Source organism: Stegastes partitus, unplaced genomic scaffold (assembly GCF_000690725.1).
Source record: "Stegastes partitus isolate 25-593 unplaced genomic scaffold, Stegastes_partitus-1.0.2 Scaffold651, whole genome shotgun sequence".
NCBI lineage: Eukaryota > Metazoa > Chordata > Actinopteri > Pomacentridae > Stegastes > Stegastes partitus.
The window spans coordinates 248,334-265,342 of NW_007578382.1; the positions used below are offsets into that span (position 1 = coordinate 248,334).

General features: G+C 45.0%; 2 protein-coding genes across 5 annotated transcripts; one reads left to right on the top strand and one right to left on the bottom strand.

Annotated features, from left to right (window-relative positions):
• Positions 1–100: 100 nt before the first annotated feature.
• On the top strand, positions 101–5,977 carry LOC103363308 (uncharacterized). Its single transcript, XM_008290006.1, has 6 exons — positions 101–1,691; positions 4,308–4,460; positions 4,641–4,824; positions 4,966–5,048; positions 5,187–5,278; positions 5,579–5,977. The coding sequence occupies exons 1-6, from the start codon at positions 1,071–1,073 to the stop codon at positions 5,664–5,666; spliced, it is 1,221 nt and encodes a 406-aa protein (XP_008288228.1). The 5' UTR covers positions 101–1,070; the 3' UTR covers positions 5,667–5,977.
• Positions 5,978–6,648: 671 nt separating this feature from the next.
• On the bottom strand, positions 6,649–15,196 carry rnf208 (ring finger protein 208). 4 transcript variants are annotated; one of them, XM_008290009.1, is made up of 3 exons: positions 14,820–15,196; positions 14,570–14,718; positions 6,649–8,853 (listed from the first exon to the last, which is right to left on the bottom strand). In XM_008290009.1, exon 3 carries the CDS (start codon positions 7,810–7,812, stop codon positions 7,036–7,038), a length of 777 nt encoding a protein of 258 aa, XP_008288231.1. In that variant the 5' UTR covers positions 7,813–8,853; positions 14,570–14,718; positions 14,820–15,196; the 3' UTR covers positions 6,649–7,035. The 4 variants fall into 4 exon arrangements, with proteins under 4 accessions (XP_008288231.1, XP_008288230.1, XP_008288229.1 ...); XM_008290008.1 differs by adding an exon at positions 10,182–10,287 and having other exon boundaries at positions 14,570–15,196; XM_008290007.1 differs by having other exon boundaries at positions 14,570–15,196.
• Between the last annotated feature and the right edge of the window lie 1,813 nt (positions 15,197–17,009).

A 17,009-nucleotide genomic window follows, 5' to 3' on the forward strand; every position in this document is an offset into this window, starting at 1 on the left:
CCCACTTTGAGCACCACTGTTCATTATGATTTAAATGTTGTTGTGATGGAAAAATACTCACCAGTTTAACATCTACTTATAAAAGTTGCAGTAAAACTAACTCTTAAATTAAATGTTCACAGATACTTCATCTATTTTCATTTATTTTAACGGATACACACAAAAGGTGACAAACAAGAGGACAAATATGTACAAAGACAGAAGGATATAGGATAAAAATGGTCACCTGGAAACATGAGGAAAAGCTGTTTATTTATTTCCTGAGTGGAATGAAGTTTGATTGTAAAATGCAGAAATTAAAACTAAAGTAAGTAAATAAATACATGAATAAGAAGCAGGAACAGTTAAATCACAGCTTACGATCACCGGTACTGTAACCGTGTGCACACACAGCCTCAGAACAGGCTTTTGTTTCATGTCTGTGGGGTTGTGAATGAAGCGGTGCGTCGGATCAGATGACCTGTGCTGTCACTGCTCACCTGGGGAATGCAGATGGTATCAGCAGGCAGCAGCGCCCATTCTACACATTCCTACTGTCGCAGTGACGAAACAGCGTTTTCTGTTTCAGCCTCTTCTTACAGCTCTGCTTTTCCCACACACACACACACATGTACAACAATCCACTGAGGAATGTTAGCTTATTACTGGTATGTTAAGGCAACCGGGTCGTGGTTGTGTTTCCATCTCAACTTGTGAGACTGTGCAGCTCATTGTGTGTTTTTTCCTGTCATCTGTAAATGCATAAAGTTCCCAGGTTGAGCGTGTCGTGACCTGTCCCTACTCTGTTTTGGATTTCTTACAGGTGCGGGGACAAATCAGGCATTTTCAAATAGCGTTGCGGCTGAGTCACCTTTTTCTTTCCCAGCGCTTGGTGACAGGAAAGAGCGGGTACGAACATGCAGCCGTGATGCGGAGAGGCGTGGTGAAGGCAGCAGAGGCGGATCACAGGGGATGTTTTGAATGCTGCATCACCAGCTCACCTCAGCTAATGACTGCGTGGGTTGTCCGAGCCGGTGTCTTGTGCCTTCTTTCCCGTACAGCAGCAGAGGTGTGAGGGGACCTGTGAGGACATGAATCTGTACAGGAGCTTTGGGAACCTCATGGAGGCTTGGTTAACTGAAGGAAACCCACCGTGTCCTGACTCGGAGTGGCTTGGACATAATGCCGAAGACTGCCTCACACCTCAGCCTGAAAACCTGCGCTCAGAATCGGTGGACTCGGGAGTGGAGACGGCCAGCTGCGACATGTCTTCTCCTGCTGCATCAGCGGACAACGCGGACATGGATTTGTTTACGCCTCGACTCACCCCGGCATCCACATCCCAGTCCCCCGTCCTCCTCTCTCCCGTGCCGTCCTCTTCCTCCTCTTCGTCTCCTCACCTGGGTCTCGGCAGAGCCGAGAAAAGTCCCGCCGCCGCCGTCTTGCACTCGAAATTGGAGCAAGCGCTGCAGAGGACTGACTCCAAGCAGCTGAAAGACAACCAGAAAGCCCCGACAGTGGAGGAGGTGCTCGGTCGACGGCCTCGGGCGTCTTTCCTGCCCAAACGGCACACATCGGAGTTGGTGAGAGGTCAGAGGTCAGGGAGCTTCGGCCCGAGGCGGACGGTCAACACATCTGTTCCCGTCAGGCAGATGTCCGACGTGTGCAGGCGGCCGCTGTCTGCTCTGAGTTACGACAAGCCGAGATCAGAGGTGAGATGTTCTTTAAGCGGCGAACAAAACGTCTAAGCACTGAGGATCTTTGAAGGAGGAGATCGAAACGTTTAAACACGGCGTCTAATTTCTGTTTGTGTCTCTTATCCGGGACCAGTTTCAGGTTAGTTAGTCACACTTACATGTACGGTCTTGCACAGCGTGGCGTTCTGAACGTTAGAGGAAAGCCTGACGTCTACCGAGGCCTCTACTTTTACTTCAGTTAAAGGCTTGCGACACTCTTTAACTAACTCGCTAAGCTGCTTTCAAATTTAAAGTAAGACAGGCATGCCATTACTCACGCAGGATCTCTTTCATGCGGCGGATCAGAAACCAGTCTGCCCAGCTGTCAGGCACGAGAAGAATGGATGGAGACGTGTGTGTGGCGAGGTTTAGCAGTCTGCGGGTTTTTGATAAAAATCGCAGACGGTGTCGTGAAGCAGACGCCAGAAACAAAGAGTCTGTCTTGGTTTGACCATCGAAGCGAGAGAACGTTGCATACATTCCTCTTCACTCTCACAGAGGTGTTAAAACAACTGGATTAAGTCTACATTTAGAATTTAATTAATCTAGAATCTGTTTTTTTTTAAATCCTTGGGTGTGTGTGCGATGTATATTTCTTTGTATTCTTTTGGCCGAAGTTAAAAAGGTCTGATTGAACACAGGCATAATTGCCCAATTAAAGAGGCTACTTACATTTAATTACATTTAATTACACTTTGATTATTCAGCCCAACTTAAATGAATGTGGACCTGCATTGAAAACAGCAACAGTCAGCCAGACAAATCTGGATATTCAGACTGAACAGGTTCAGATTTGTGTTGTTCAATTCAAGGTTTATGAGAAGGAAACACTTTATGCAGCTTTGATGTTGTCATCATGCTCTGATATAACCAATAACTGCTCCATTATATCTACTCTTATATAACTAAGTGCTAATGTTAGCTTGCTATCGAGATAATGTGTTGATTTTGCAGGTATAATCACTGTTAACACGTGCTAATTAGCTGTGGACACTAAGGCTGAGTCTTTTTAGTTTTTTTGGTATTTAGTCAGAAAGCAAAGTGAAATTTGGCCCCGATAAAAAGTCAGAGGATCACTATAATCAATAATCAGCACTAGGCCTTTGACGAACTCGTCAGTTTGTGGCGGCATCAGACAAAAAACATGGATCAACGCTGTTATTAGGTTTCATTCTCTGGCAACCACGAACGCCTGTGAAGAACTTCTTGGCAGTTTATTGTACAATACAGCTTTGATGTTGTCATCATGCTCTGATATAACCAATAACTGCCTCATTATATCCACTCTTATACAACGAAGCGCTAATGTTAGCTTGTTACCGAGATAATGTGTTGATTTTGCAGGTATAATCAACAACAATTTCCCTGAGGTTTCCACCACAGGGATCAATAAAGTTCTATTCTATTCTAATCACTGTTAGCATGCTAACATGTGCTAATTAGCTGTGAACACTAAGGTTGAGTCTGGTGGGAATTTTGTTAGTTTTTTAGGTATTTAGTCAGAAAGCAAAGTGAAATTTGACCCCGATGAAAAGTCAGAGGATCACCATAATCAGAATCAACACTAGGCCTTTAACGAACTTGGCAGTTTGTGGTGGCATCAGATGAAAAAATGATCAACGCTGTTTTTAGGTTTCATTCTCTGGGAACCACGAATGTCTGTGAATTTAATTTATTTGCTAGTTGTTGAGATTTTCAGCATCAACCAAAAGCTGGAGCAGCAGATCTCAGTCATGCTGCTAATGTGGCTAAAATGACATCACATATGTCTTTCTATTATAAAACTATAACAGAGTGCAAAACATCAGAGTAGTTTACTTAATGGACATGTGGCAGTTTAACCAATTTCTGTTTAACTAAACGTGAACATTTTCAGGTCCTGTTAGAACTTAAAAACACAACTTTTCATAACTTGACTTTTGATTTAAAACGGTGAGTTGAATGAATGAACCACTGAGAGTTCAATCGACTCTTAAATTAGAATACGTGTAGAAGAAACAACACTAGAAGATGATAAACAGACTTCTGAGACACTGAACCCGAAGTTGCTCCCAATGGCAGGCTAGCACCTTGCATGGCAGCTCTGTCGCCATTGGTGTATGAATGTGTGTGTGAATGGGTGAATGAGAAACATTGTAAAGCGCTTTGAGTGCCGCAAAGGTAGAAAAGCGCTATATAAGTGCAGACCATTTACTTCTCAGGATGCATCGTTAGATTGTTTAAACTCTCATCGTCATGTCAAAGGTTCATTTTAAGTTCAGTGTCTATAAGCAGGAACAGCCTCACAGATTTTCTTTGTGCTGACTCGGGTCAAAAATGGCTTCAGCATCTATAAGTTCTCAGTTTTCTGTGACGAGTTGATTCAATTCAGTATCTTGATTTTTTCTTTAACGTGTTGTCTGAGGTGATGTTTATTTAACTCAGCTAGTTTTACACTCCCACAGCTCTTAACTTTAAACTAATTAACAATCCAAAGCGCGGTTGCCTCACAGTGTTACAGCAACAGAGGAACCTGTTGTGTTTCTAAGTTGAGTGATTGAGAGGATTGTGTGCGTGTTAGGTTGACTAACATACCCTCACTGATCTGTGCAGGGCCTCGGTGGGCAGGACGGGACAGAACTGAGTCCTGGACTCAACTACCTGGAGCAGGTTTGCCAAATGCTGGAAGAAATCGCCAGACAACAGATGCACAGCCGAGCGTTGCAGACAGAGATGGATGCCCTGTGCGAGGATCAGGACACGCAAGTGAGTGAGACAATGACATTCATGTTTGACATCTTCAGAAGGCACTTAAGAATCTGACACAGTTCTGATGGTTCAGAAACGTGACACCGGCTTGTTAAACTGCTGATGACAGGATGGTATCTCGCAGCCTGAGGACTCGTATGAATTTAACACTGTCCTCATCACCTGATTTCCTTGAAGGCTGCCGACGCCTGTCAGAGCGACTCTACGGCTGCTGAGGAGGACCTCGCTTCATGTCAGAGGCTTGAACACACTGAAAACAGAGAGCAGAGTTCCAGCGAACCACAGCGGCGGAGAGCTTTTCCCTACGGACATTTTCGCCAGAGATCGGCCTCTGACACGACTCTGGCAGCGTTGCATCTGAGTGAGTCATCTGTCACCTGCTTCTTTCCCAATTTCCTTTCGTGGTGATGTTACTGTGCAGATATTCTTATATGGAAATGGATGGCTGGTGTGAAATACCTTCATCTGTGCTCATAAATTATTATGTGTGTGCTGGTTGCAGGGAGGCTGAGAGAGGACTGCAGGGGGCAGCATCTGAGTTCTGATGACCTGCTGGAGGAGGAAGAGGAGAATTATGAAACCCAGGTACAACACATACAACATTTGTTCTTAAACAACCAACACAATCAATATAACGGCTACACAATGCATACATGGGGTTATATATATATTGTGAGATTTTGTTAATCATATGTTGGGCCAAAAATATCCGAATCTGTTCAGGACTCTACGAAGAAGGAGACGAGCAAAAGCCACAAGACCTGGAGGTTAAAATTTGGGTCTTTGAGAGGAGAGGAGTCTGCTGACACAAAGGGGTGAGTATTTATAACTGTAACCTCTAAGGGGGCATTGCTTTTAATCTAATATGATGCCTGACGATGCTCTGAGCGAACGTGTGAGCCGCACCGACATGGCAGCCGGCCACGCAGCGGTCCACAGCTGATGCACAGTCGATGGAGAGGCTTCGGTTCACTTTCAGCCTCTCGCATCTGCTCATCTCGAACATTTTGTCCTCTTTTTTTTTTTTAGGGTGAAACTTAGCTCATGCGCTCATGCCTCCGGTTTTCCACAATGTCTTGTTTCTTCTGTGCCTGATGAATTTTTTATCTATAAAGCCAACAGATGCAGTCATCTGAGAAAAACTCGGCCCGACGACGCCTCAGCCAGCTGTTCAGGAGGAGGAGGAAAACTGTGCCCGTGTGAAACGGACCGCCGTTTCAACATTTTGGTTTCGGTGAGCACCGAAGCTTGCTTTCAAAATGACTTCCTATTGAGGCCGTGATGCAGCAGTTTGCTCTGCTTATTTATTACAACATGTATACTTGATTTTTTTAAGGATTCGTACCGACAAGTGGAGTCATTTTCTATAAAATTGTGACCTGGAACGAAATGCAGAGCTGGTTTCGTTGTCATAATGTACAGTTTATATCAATTCAAGTTGGGCTTTTTGTGTCAGATTTGCAGATTTGTAAATAAGAAATGTAAAATAATAGAATGTAAATATAAGTACTTTTTGTAAAAATGGTGTTTTGTCTTATTGTAACTCTGCACTCAGACTTTCTAATGGCATTCTGTCTAATATCAAATCATGTTTTTACCCTAAAAGCCTTAAATGTGTTCTAATGAGTGATGCAACTAGTGTTTATTGCTTTTAATTTATTATTTTAGTCTATCAAATGTCAGAAAATATATTTTTTAGACACTAGAGTCCTTCATTATTTAGTATGTTTTGCTATTTAAATAACTTTTATGTAAAAAATTAAATAAAATCAGTTTTTGATGTTTAATTAAATCAATAGAAAAAAGCTAACTAGGTCAGATTTAAGTTATTTTCATAGGTTAAATTAAGTTTTGTAAGGTGTAAAAATCCCTTAAAAAATAAACATAAATCAATAACATCCATAAAAACAACCCCTGTGCAAAATAATATTAATTTCTAGCATCAAATCCAATTTATGATTTTCATTGGAGCTGCAAAAAAAAACAACAAATCGGCACAAAATACAGTAAGAAATAGCATTCATTATTTGGTCATTTTGGCATTTTAGCTCCAAAACTTCCCTTTAATCAATAAAAAAACAATTAAAAAAAACCTCAATCTTAAAACTGGCTTTTTGAGTTACATCAGCCAAACAATCACGGTCGGTTTCTGCAGCCAAGATAACAAGCGCAGGCCACACAGAGGTACTTTTTCGCATTTATTTAATCTTTATTCACCTAGTTTGGGGGGGGATAGACCTCCCCTGGCATTCCCATGTAAAGAGATGTCAATGACAAACACGTCCAACCAAACGAGAGAGGGTGAATAGGATTTCCAGTCCATACATAAAATACATTTATTTACTATTTATCGAACCACCAGCATCCATTAGTCCCACACAGCGTCCGTCTGTGCTATTAAATATATAGAGATAACATCTATGGAGGGATTTATTTACTGTATGTGTGAGAGAAGGGGGGGTTGGCAGAGAGGGTAGAGCTTATAGACGTAGAGTGGTGGTGGCGGCGGCGGTGGCGGAGGTGGTGGTGGTGGGGAGCAGCGTCGAGTCATGCCTGCAGTGGCCCCCCTTGTCTACATGATGCCACAGGAGGACAAGGGGTTGGCGATCTGGCAGGTGCAGGCTGACTGGCAGTATTGACGCACAGTCTGGTAGCAGCTGCGGTCGGCGTCCCCGCCCCACTGCACGGGCCCGTTGGGGTCGGAGGGCAAGCGGCTCAGGATGCTGGTGTTGATGGCCAGAGCAGCCAGGCCATAGTCAGTGAACAGCACTGTCTCGCGCCGGCACGTGGGGCAGGAGATGAACTTGTACTTGGGACAGGACTCGTAGAGGATCTGCAGGCATTCCTCGCACACCGAGTGCAGGCAGGAGAGGATGCGCGGACGCTTGCCGGCGAAGTTGTAGGTGTGGCCGCAGGTGGGGCAGTCCAGGGGCTCGCAGGGCATGACGGGCCCCGTGGAGGACGAGGACGAAGTGGACGAGGAGGTGGAGGAGGAGCGCAGCACGTACTGGTTGACTATGACGTCCTCCATCTTGTAGTGGAACTGGTGGTAGCAGATTTCGTTGGCACTGGTTTTGCGCTGCGCCAGGAAGCTCTGCTCCCTGCGAGTCATCGGGGCCGGCGGCGACACCATGGGCCTGGGGGAGCCGGTGATGTCCAGCGTCAGGTCGCTGCAGGCCTGGTTGACGATGATCTCGCCCTCGCCTCCGCCGTCCCACGCCACCCTGGGGGGCGGGGCATAGCGCGGCTGGGTGACGGGCACGGGGCACTCTCTGGGGAACTTCTCCGACTGGATGATCTTGACGGTGTCCATGGGGATGGTGACGGGCTGACGCCTGAGGCAGGACATTCGCACGTTTTTGGAGGCGGAAGAGAGAGAGGGGCTGCGGCTCTGATCAGACACCCCTGCCTGGTTCTGCACGAGGGGAAAAAGATTGGACTCTTTCGCTGAAGTCAGCCATTGGAGGGAACATGGGGACGGATGGTTGCCTCCATGTTTCCCTCAAGAGATCCCCCCTGGCGGGCGCTGCTGTCAGCCTGAGTCTTTATGTGGACGAGACAGATAGAGGAGCTCAGCCAGAGCACCGCAGTATGCAGCTCTTATTCTGTCGCAGCTAATGCGAACAGATGGTTTAACAGTCCAGCTTACAATTCCTGACCAGTGTTGACTACTTAAAGGTAGTTTTTTTGTTGTTTTAACTCACGTATGCTGATGTTTTCTGTGCTGTCTTCGATGGCTATTTGCTGAAATGTATATTGACACACGATGGCTGTTACTTGAGCACAAAGATATGTTCTCACTCAGTGATAACACCAATAGTTAATCTCATATGCACACAGACGCTCACATATATACATACAGTACAGGTTGGTGGGTTTCTGCATTCACAGAGCGGGTAGGTCGATTACAGGCAGTTCAGAAAAGGTCCAGGAGGTATTGTCTGAAACTATATCCTGTGGCCTGCTGGGGGGGAAACTCTTCCCTTCGCAAACGAGACTTTAAATGTGTTTCTCGCTCAAGCTTAACTTCCTGTTTTTGGCTGCGGGCGTGTGACACATTGACTTGAGTTCGTGAGAAAGAAAGAATGAGCTTCAGTCTTTCTCTCTCTTGCTCTTGGTCCGGTGTGGTCAGGTGACCCTGTGAGACCCTCTCAGTGGCTTGTTGATAAGGAGGGAGGAGGTCCTTTTTTTTTTTATGACGCTGCAGGAATGACTCCTTCAAACTCCAAGGCTCCTGAATTCCTCAGAGGTGGGAGTAAGTTTGTATTTGGACTTTCAGACGGTCTTCCCAAAGCGAGCAGGAAGGGTGATAACAGTTAGGACGCCTCTGTGCTTGTCTGCCTTCTTCTCAGATCCATGACACGTTTCCTGATTCCTTTGGTCCATCTACCTGTAAAAACAGAAACCAGACACACAAAAGAGGTTGAGTCTTATTTTTAGAACAGCGCACAAGCTTCTATTATGATTTGAAGCGTTAGTTCGACCCTTTTAAACTGTGGCTTCGAAATGGTATATTTCTGTGTGTGACTGAAATCACTCAGCCCTTAGTGTACGAAGATCACTCTTGAAAAAAAAAAAAAAAGGTTTGTCCTATTTCTTTTTCCATCTTGGCTTCGGTTCAGGTGTGTCTCCTCAAAGAATAAGAAAATTATCACCTTGCCGTTCGCTCGAGGGCACAGAGCACAGAGCACGCCTTCCTTTTGGCGAAACACAATCAGTGTACCAACAAAACGTGAAGATGAAGTTCACATGTAGAGTCACAACAGGCACAAACACAGCAGAGTTCATCCTGAGCCGGGACAAGATTACGTCGATTAGTCTGATTCTTTAAAGCAAATTCTGTTAATGAAAGAGCAGCAAAACAACTTAAAAGGAAACCGAACTACTGAGTTACTAAACAGGTGTTGGTCAGTTTTCTGCCAGTTACTTATTAAAGTCACTATTACAGTTAGGTACAACCCAATACAACTGTTCTGTTTACGATACCTTTAAAGTTAAAGTGTTACTGGCGCTGGTACATGATTACTAAGGTCATATTTAATGGTTTTTCTAATGTACTTCCTTCTTAGGACAAAAACATAGATAAAATCTATTAAAACTATGACCTCAGTAATAAACAAACTATTTAATTTACACATTTGTGTCAATTTTACCAAAAACTGACCATTATAAGCTTGATAAAGATCGACGAGCTGCTGTATTGGATTGCGTTAGATTGTACAAGTGAGCCTAATAAAGTGGTAGCAGAATATATAATAGATGTCTTACAGTCCCTTTTTTAATACGTTTGAGCTTCTGTCATTCTGTAAATGCATATATTCTAATTAAAACGTGGCCTTGGCGTGCAGATTTGTTCCATTCAGCGTAGCAGAATTAGCTAGTGATGCCCAGAATCATTAAAATAGACAGAAGCCAAGCCGAGATTGTAGAAATACTACGGTTGTGTTTACCGCCCCATCGCTAGCGTAGCTACGTTTGAAAAGATATCTTAAACTTTTATTTATTTCAGCTGTATATATGAATCTGTTAAAGCTAATAGAACCATTTTGAGCCATTTAAAGACCTCTTTGGTTGTGTAACTGTAAGTCAGAAAAGATTAACTGTGCTGTTAAAAAAGCAGCACATGTGATCATAAAAAAAGTCGCAGCTTGCCACACCGTGTGGTCGGAGCAGGTGATTGTGACACGGTTGCGTTACTGCTCTTGTCATTCTTCCTACTTCCTGACGACGCTCAGTCATCTCGCGGGCTGCGTCGGTTCGACCGTGTCGTTGCGTGGGAACGATCTGCATGCAGGGCTTGTGTCATGCTGCGTGTGTGTGGGCCCTATGAAAAAGAACAAGTGTATGGATGGATGATTTTAGCCCGACCAAAACAATAGCTGCCAAATAGCAGAAGAGGGAGGATGACACATCGTTCATTCTGTGCACGGCTGTCAACAGTGATGATTCATTAGAGAAGGGAAAGAAAAAAAAAACACACTGAGCAGAGGAGGTGACCTACATGCGAGGAAGAAAGAGAAAGAGAGGGAGAGAGAGAAAAGAGAGAGGAGAGAAGGGAGCACAGCACAGGTCCCGGTTTCTATTTATGGTTTGTTTATCTGAGCACTTCTCTGTGGTTTCCTGCCCCCAACCTTTGCCGAAGATTCACACCGACTGAGAAAGATGCAGCCAACAGGCGGAAGCGCTGTAGCCCATTACGTTCACGTGATGCGCTGAGCCGCGCTGGTGCAAACACGCCGGCGTTTGTTTCTCCCATTTATCCTTTTCCCTGTTAATCTGTTGACACTCCGACACACTAGAGCTGTGAGCCAAAATCCCTCTCAATCACACCAATCTCTAACACAATCTCACCAAATGTGTCTCTGCAGCGCGGCAACACTTCGCCCAAAATAGCCTCTGTTTCTTTCTCATGCACGCACGGGCGTTCATGCACATTTCATAAGGCTGGAGGTCAGCATGAAGAAATGAAGACGGGACATTAGTGTGGTTAAAATATCTTGATTTTGATTTGTTTGGCTTTCTGAAGATCAGCCATCAACATTTGTATGATTGTTGGTATTAGTATGATATATTTTTTTATACTTTGGCTATGATTCAGCCGCCTCTTTCTACTCCTATGTGGGCTTGAACATCCTCCACATGACTGTCTGAATGGTTTTACGTCATGTGTAGCATCCCATCAACAATGAAAGATAAATGTCAAAAAGTTCTCCTTTTTGTTTGCGTTAATCGAGATTTTCGCTTCAGCTGCAAATGTTGTGGTTGATCTTCAGTCCCATTGATGACTAATAACCCACATGAGCCCTGGAAAAAACACATCATTCGACCCCTGGTGTGTGAATGCAACAGAAATAAATCATGAATGTACATGAAACAGCCAAACAAGTACAGATATTACTCACAGGATGGAAATAGTCCAGGTGACGTAGTTTTGTGTCAAATGGTTAAACTGATATCAGAATATTATTGAATGTTGTTATCAAATGGAATTTATTTTTGTTTTCTGAGGGTTTCAATATCATAATACAGTCATAAGTCAGAGTTTGGTCGATTTCTTTGTCTTGTTTACTTATTTTTTAAACCTGAAAATGACTGATTTGAGCGAAACTGTGTCTTAGTTAAGTAACTGCTGCTTGGTTTAGGGCCTGAATTGTGAATTTAATAAAAGAAAACTATGTGTGCTAGTGCTAGAGCCAAAACATATAAAGATATATCTGCACATATGGGTCAATAAAATGACAAGAAATCAGATTTAAGAAATCTAATGGTGAACATTTTACATAACACTGGATTGTTATATAGCTTTCTAAAAAACGCCCAAACATCCCGTATCAGCTGGGCTCAAATAATTATCTGACGGATCTGGCATGTCTAGACTCCTTTAGTGGATATAAACAGCTTGTAAAGAAGGACTCTGCCTGATAATGGCAAAGGTCGAGTTGATAAAGCATCTAGGCTGCACGAGGATCCTTTGAGCCTCGGGGAGATGAAGCAGCTAAAATTACCCTCTAATTTGGTGACAGTGCTATGAAAAGGGCTGATAACTGATGCGGGCTGCCTGCTGATGGGCCAGCTTTGGCGCAGCCTCCTCCTAATCGACGGAGCCCTCTCCGGTTATGTAAGGAGCTCATCTTCCACCCAGCCACCATATTAACACAGTGTAAACTGCTGCAGCTCTCCACTGTCTTGACATTGCATTTGTGTGTGTGTGTGTGTGTGTGTGTGTGTGTGTGTGCGTGTGTGCGTGCAGCCCCGCATGCTTTTCCTGCAGAGGAATTATTACACTAATGAAATCATGGCAGGCATTTGACCTCATCATCACAAGCAAGAGGAGGAAGAGGAGCGCTGACCACAGAGATGTCAGAGGAGTCTGCCTCAGCAGCGAATTCCTCATACCATTAAACACACACACAGGGCTGCATTCACATTTTAGAGGCACACGCACACATCCTAGAACATTCTCACCCTCCGACGACTCCCTATCACGTACAGGGCAACACCCTTAACATTCCTGCAGACTCGCAAACAAACCGATAAGGGGCCGACAGGAGCCGCTAAAATGAATATTTTTAAAACGCGTCTGCTAGATCGCCTGATTAAAACTGACACGGACAAAAAACCTGAAAAGAGAGAAGGCAGGCGGCGTAGATGCGCACACTTTGAACATTCCTGTCATATCGCACTCTGCTCACACCGTGTTCCTGGGTGTATTTCACACGGCGCGGGTCCTCGTGAACGCTGTGGATAGATTCCACCTGTGCAGATCGGAGTGCAGGAGAAGGGCACCATGTTCTGAATGAGTCATAGAGACGGTGCGCATCCGTCTGTCTGTCTGTCTGCCTGCCCGCCTGTCTACATCCGTCTGTCTCCCCCCCATTCATCCATCCATCTATCTATCTATCTATCTATACATTACCCTGGACTGAACACAGGGTCCGGGTCTGTGTGCCCCCCAACGCCACATACCAGCAGTATGTCAGGTATGCCAGCTATGTTGAGATTTGCATCCACATTCGTAGCTCGGCTGGTAAAAACACATCGACACATCTGTGCTGAATATTATGTTGTATTTTCATTACGTAACGTGCTGTGACCTTAGCGGGATCTGAGGACAAATCCCCCAGATTTACTGTATGTTTACTGGTTGCAGCTTTTCTCTGCAGATCCTGGAGTTTGCAGGGATTGAATGAAAATAATGTAAATGCAGGAGGGCTTGTTGTGTGGCAGATTTTACGACTTAGAAAGAAAAGCGAGTGGATGCAACTGTGTGTTTTGCTTGTTTGCTGTGTTCCAGGTGTGTATATATGTGTTACAGCCGTGATATGTAAAGCCTTAACATGTTGTGCTTTTCAATGCAAAAACATGTTTTCTTCATGAATGGGTTGCTGTAACTGCCAGTATTTAAATGCATCTAGATATTATTCCCAGGATTTAAATCCACATACGATGCTCGCGTCCATCCATCTGTCACAATTACAGTGAACTGCGTAAGTGCAGTCGGATGTTGGTGTTTTTGCTTGGGCAGAAAGTGCTCGGTGCGTGCGTGGCGAGGTGTTGTTTTTAATAATTCAGCCCCGCTGTCATTCATGGCAGACATCGGCCATTTTGCCTCGCAATTCATTACAGCCAAGTGCTCTTTGTTCTCGTGTACGTAGCTCCCACAGCAACATGGCAGAGCTGCACACAGGCAGAAAAACATAAAGCAATCATCGCTCCACCTGACACAGACCTCATGGAAGATTTATGAAGCAAAAAGCTTCTGCAAGTGCCCACCTCTTCAATAACAACCGTATTGATTAAGGCCATGGATTTTTTTTCTTTTAAAGAGGCTGCCTCCGCGCTGGTTGAAGGCGGACAGCAGCGATGATGCTCGAGAGCCGCTCGTATTCGAGATGGGACTGAGGTGGCCAAAATATTTGGACAGTGTGAGATGGAGTCAGTGTGCTGCTTCGCCTGTGGGAGGGGTGCGTTCGGGAGCAGCAGTTATGCAATCGCAGCATGGAGCGCTCTCACTGCAGCGCCAATGTATGGCCAATATGGAGATGCTTTAGTGTTTGCTGACAACTACAGAACAGGCCGTTCCTGCCCCGTCCCTTTTACCCCCCCTCCCTGCCCGCCACCCCTCGCCCTCCCTCCTCCACCTGCCCCCGCTGTCTGTCTGTGCAGAGGTCTGTCAAATGTCACGGCGGCTGGAGACAGGAAACCCTCAAGATAGCATCTGCACCCAAACCGCTCTATTCACAGTTTCCAACCACTGTTTATGGTCGGTGCAGATAAGCAGGTGCGCAGGTGTGTGTGTGTGTGTGTCTGTGGGCGTACATGTGTGTCTCCATTCATGCAGCTGTGTGCGCGTCTGTGTGTGTGTGTGTGTGTGTGTGTGTGTACATGTCTGCAAAATGGACGGCTATGATGCAACCACCATGCAAATCCCAGCTTAACGTAACAAAGCATACGGCAACCTCTGCCTGTGTCATGCTTGCACATAGAGACACACACAGAAAAGAGCATCGGCGTAGATGAGCCACACCTCACACATCGCAAACAGACAGATTCAAAGACACAGAAAACACCACAAAACAGATAAAAAAGCCTCATCTCATCCTCACCTGTCCGCCTTCACGTCTCGTTCCCGTCCTTCCTGGGTTGATGCCTCGCTGCTCTGTGATGATAAACCAAGCTGCTTTGTCCAGAGGCGGGGACGGGGATGGGGACGCTCTCTCCTCTCCTGTTTTATTCTACAAGGATGAACAACGAGCTGCAGCGAGGGGAGGAAAAGATGGAGGAGATGTAAGATGGAGGATCATGTCTCAGGCTGTTCTCATCGACCTCCGCATCCCTCCTCTCCTCCTCTGGTACCTTTGTCCTTCACTCCGCCAGCCCTTCTCCTCCGAGCTGTGGCTGACCGTCTCCCTCCGGTATCTCTTTCTCCATCCCCTGTTTTTCCTTCTTCTTTCAGATTTTTTTTTTTTTTTTTTACAGCTTATTCTCTGGTGAGCTTCTGTGCTGAGTGCTCCTTCTCCTTCTCTTCAGGTAAAACCCTCTCTCCTTCTTCTTGTTCCTTCTGTTAGCTCTCCTCTTGACTCAGCTGCCGTTCATTACTGCTCTTTCTGCTCCTCCGTCTGCTCCAGTCAGTGCATCATCTCTCAGTCACACATGCGCAGTGTTTTCACACATACATGCACACACACTCACTCACACACACTCGTCCTCTCTCTGTGTCTCTGTGCTTCTGGCTGCCTCCTTATGCATGTGGTTGGTTTTGCCTGCCCACCCCCTCCCCTCTCTCTCTCTCTCTCTCTCTCTCTCTCCCTCACTCACTCACACTCTGCCTCTCTCGCTCTGTCGTTCGCCCTCTCTCGCTGCAGCACACACTGCAGTGCCTCTGCAGGCAGGATCACGTTTTCCCGTTGCCAGAGAAAATATTTCAGCCAATGAGGAGCGTTGACAATACTCCCCACCACCACCACATCTAAACATACATATGCACATTTGCACACAGCCTCCTGAGAAACCAAAAGCCATCAGTCATGCTTTATGTGCACAGGCTCACACATATGGTACCGGCCAGGCGCACAGGAAGTACAGGAAGCCGGTGTAAACAGAGCCAATACACAGAGAGCAGCGCATCTGACATGAGCATAAATTCACTCGCAAATTAAGTTTGTGTTAAGCTGCCGACTGGAAGCTCTGGAGAAGCTTCATCACAGACCACATGCGAGTCATGTTTGAGCAGAGCCTCGGTGCAGCAGAAAGGTGTCATTTGTATTAACTCCTCATTAAGACATTGAAAAAATAAATAAAAAAATGACTGCCTAGTTTCTATAAAGTCCCAACATCCTAATCTCCCACAACACAAGCAGTGATGTTGCGTAACGAGGATTTTTAATAAGTTCTGGTTCTGCTCAAGCTTTCGTGCTGACCAATAAATAATCCTCAGATCAAAGTGGGAAAAAAAAAAAAACACGACGTGAATTTTAAATCAATGTGAGAGGGATGTGCTTACATAATGTGGCCATCAAATGCATAATGTAATGAGCTCCACTGGAGGCGAGGACAAACTGTGAACACCAAACAGCTCTTGTTTGGACGAGTTTTAAGCAGCAAGTTTGAGGAAGAGTCGCAACATAACACAACACTGCTGCAACACAGGTTGCTCAAACTTCGGTTTCTGTCATTTCTGTTGTCTGGCAGCATTTGTTTTAGACGACTTGATGTATAAATGACTGTCAAAATCATGTTAAATATGTCTCTAGAACTTGCAATATTCATGACCATTGCTGGGCAGTAATTACATCAACAACAGCTGTAGATTATTTATCATAGGTATTTACCTGAGTCGCTGTCTGTGAAGACTCTCAGTCCTCCAGCTTATTCTGGTCGATTAATCATAGCAACTGGACTTGTTTGAGTTCCTTGAAGACATTTCATCCAAGAGGATTCATCAGTTCTGACTGACCAGTTGGGAGTTCCAGATATCCTTAAGGACCCTTTAACACCTGAGTTTCGGTTTCAGTTGGGGGTTTGTTGGGGATTATGTCGTGTTGTCTGCATCTCAGGTTGAAATGTAAATGATTCTTGTAGTCTGCAAGTTTTCTGGAAGTTCTTTCGTACTCCTGCGCCAGAAGAAGGGCGTTCTACCCGAAGTCTGCAGCAACATGTCTGTGAAGATTCTCAGTCCTCCAAATTGTGGTTATTCTCGTAGATTAACAACTGGACTTGCTTGAGTTCGTTGAAGACCTTCCACCTCTCATCCAAGAGGCTTCATCAGTTCTGACTGACTAGTTGGGAGTTCCAGATACAAACCCCCAACTGAAACCTAAACTCAGGTGTTAATGGCTCCTTAAGGAAATCAGTATCTGGAACTCCCAAATACTCAGTCAGACCTGATGAAGCCTCTTGGATGAGACGTCTTCAAGGAACTCAAGCAAGTCCAGCTGCTACGAGAATACCTGAGTAGCTAAAAAATAAAGACTGTACAATGGTATTAAATATGCAAATGCACCTGAATATATTAAATATTAATGAAAATACCAACAATATTATATA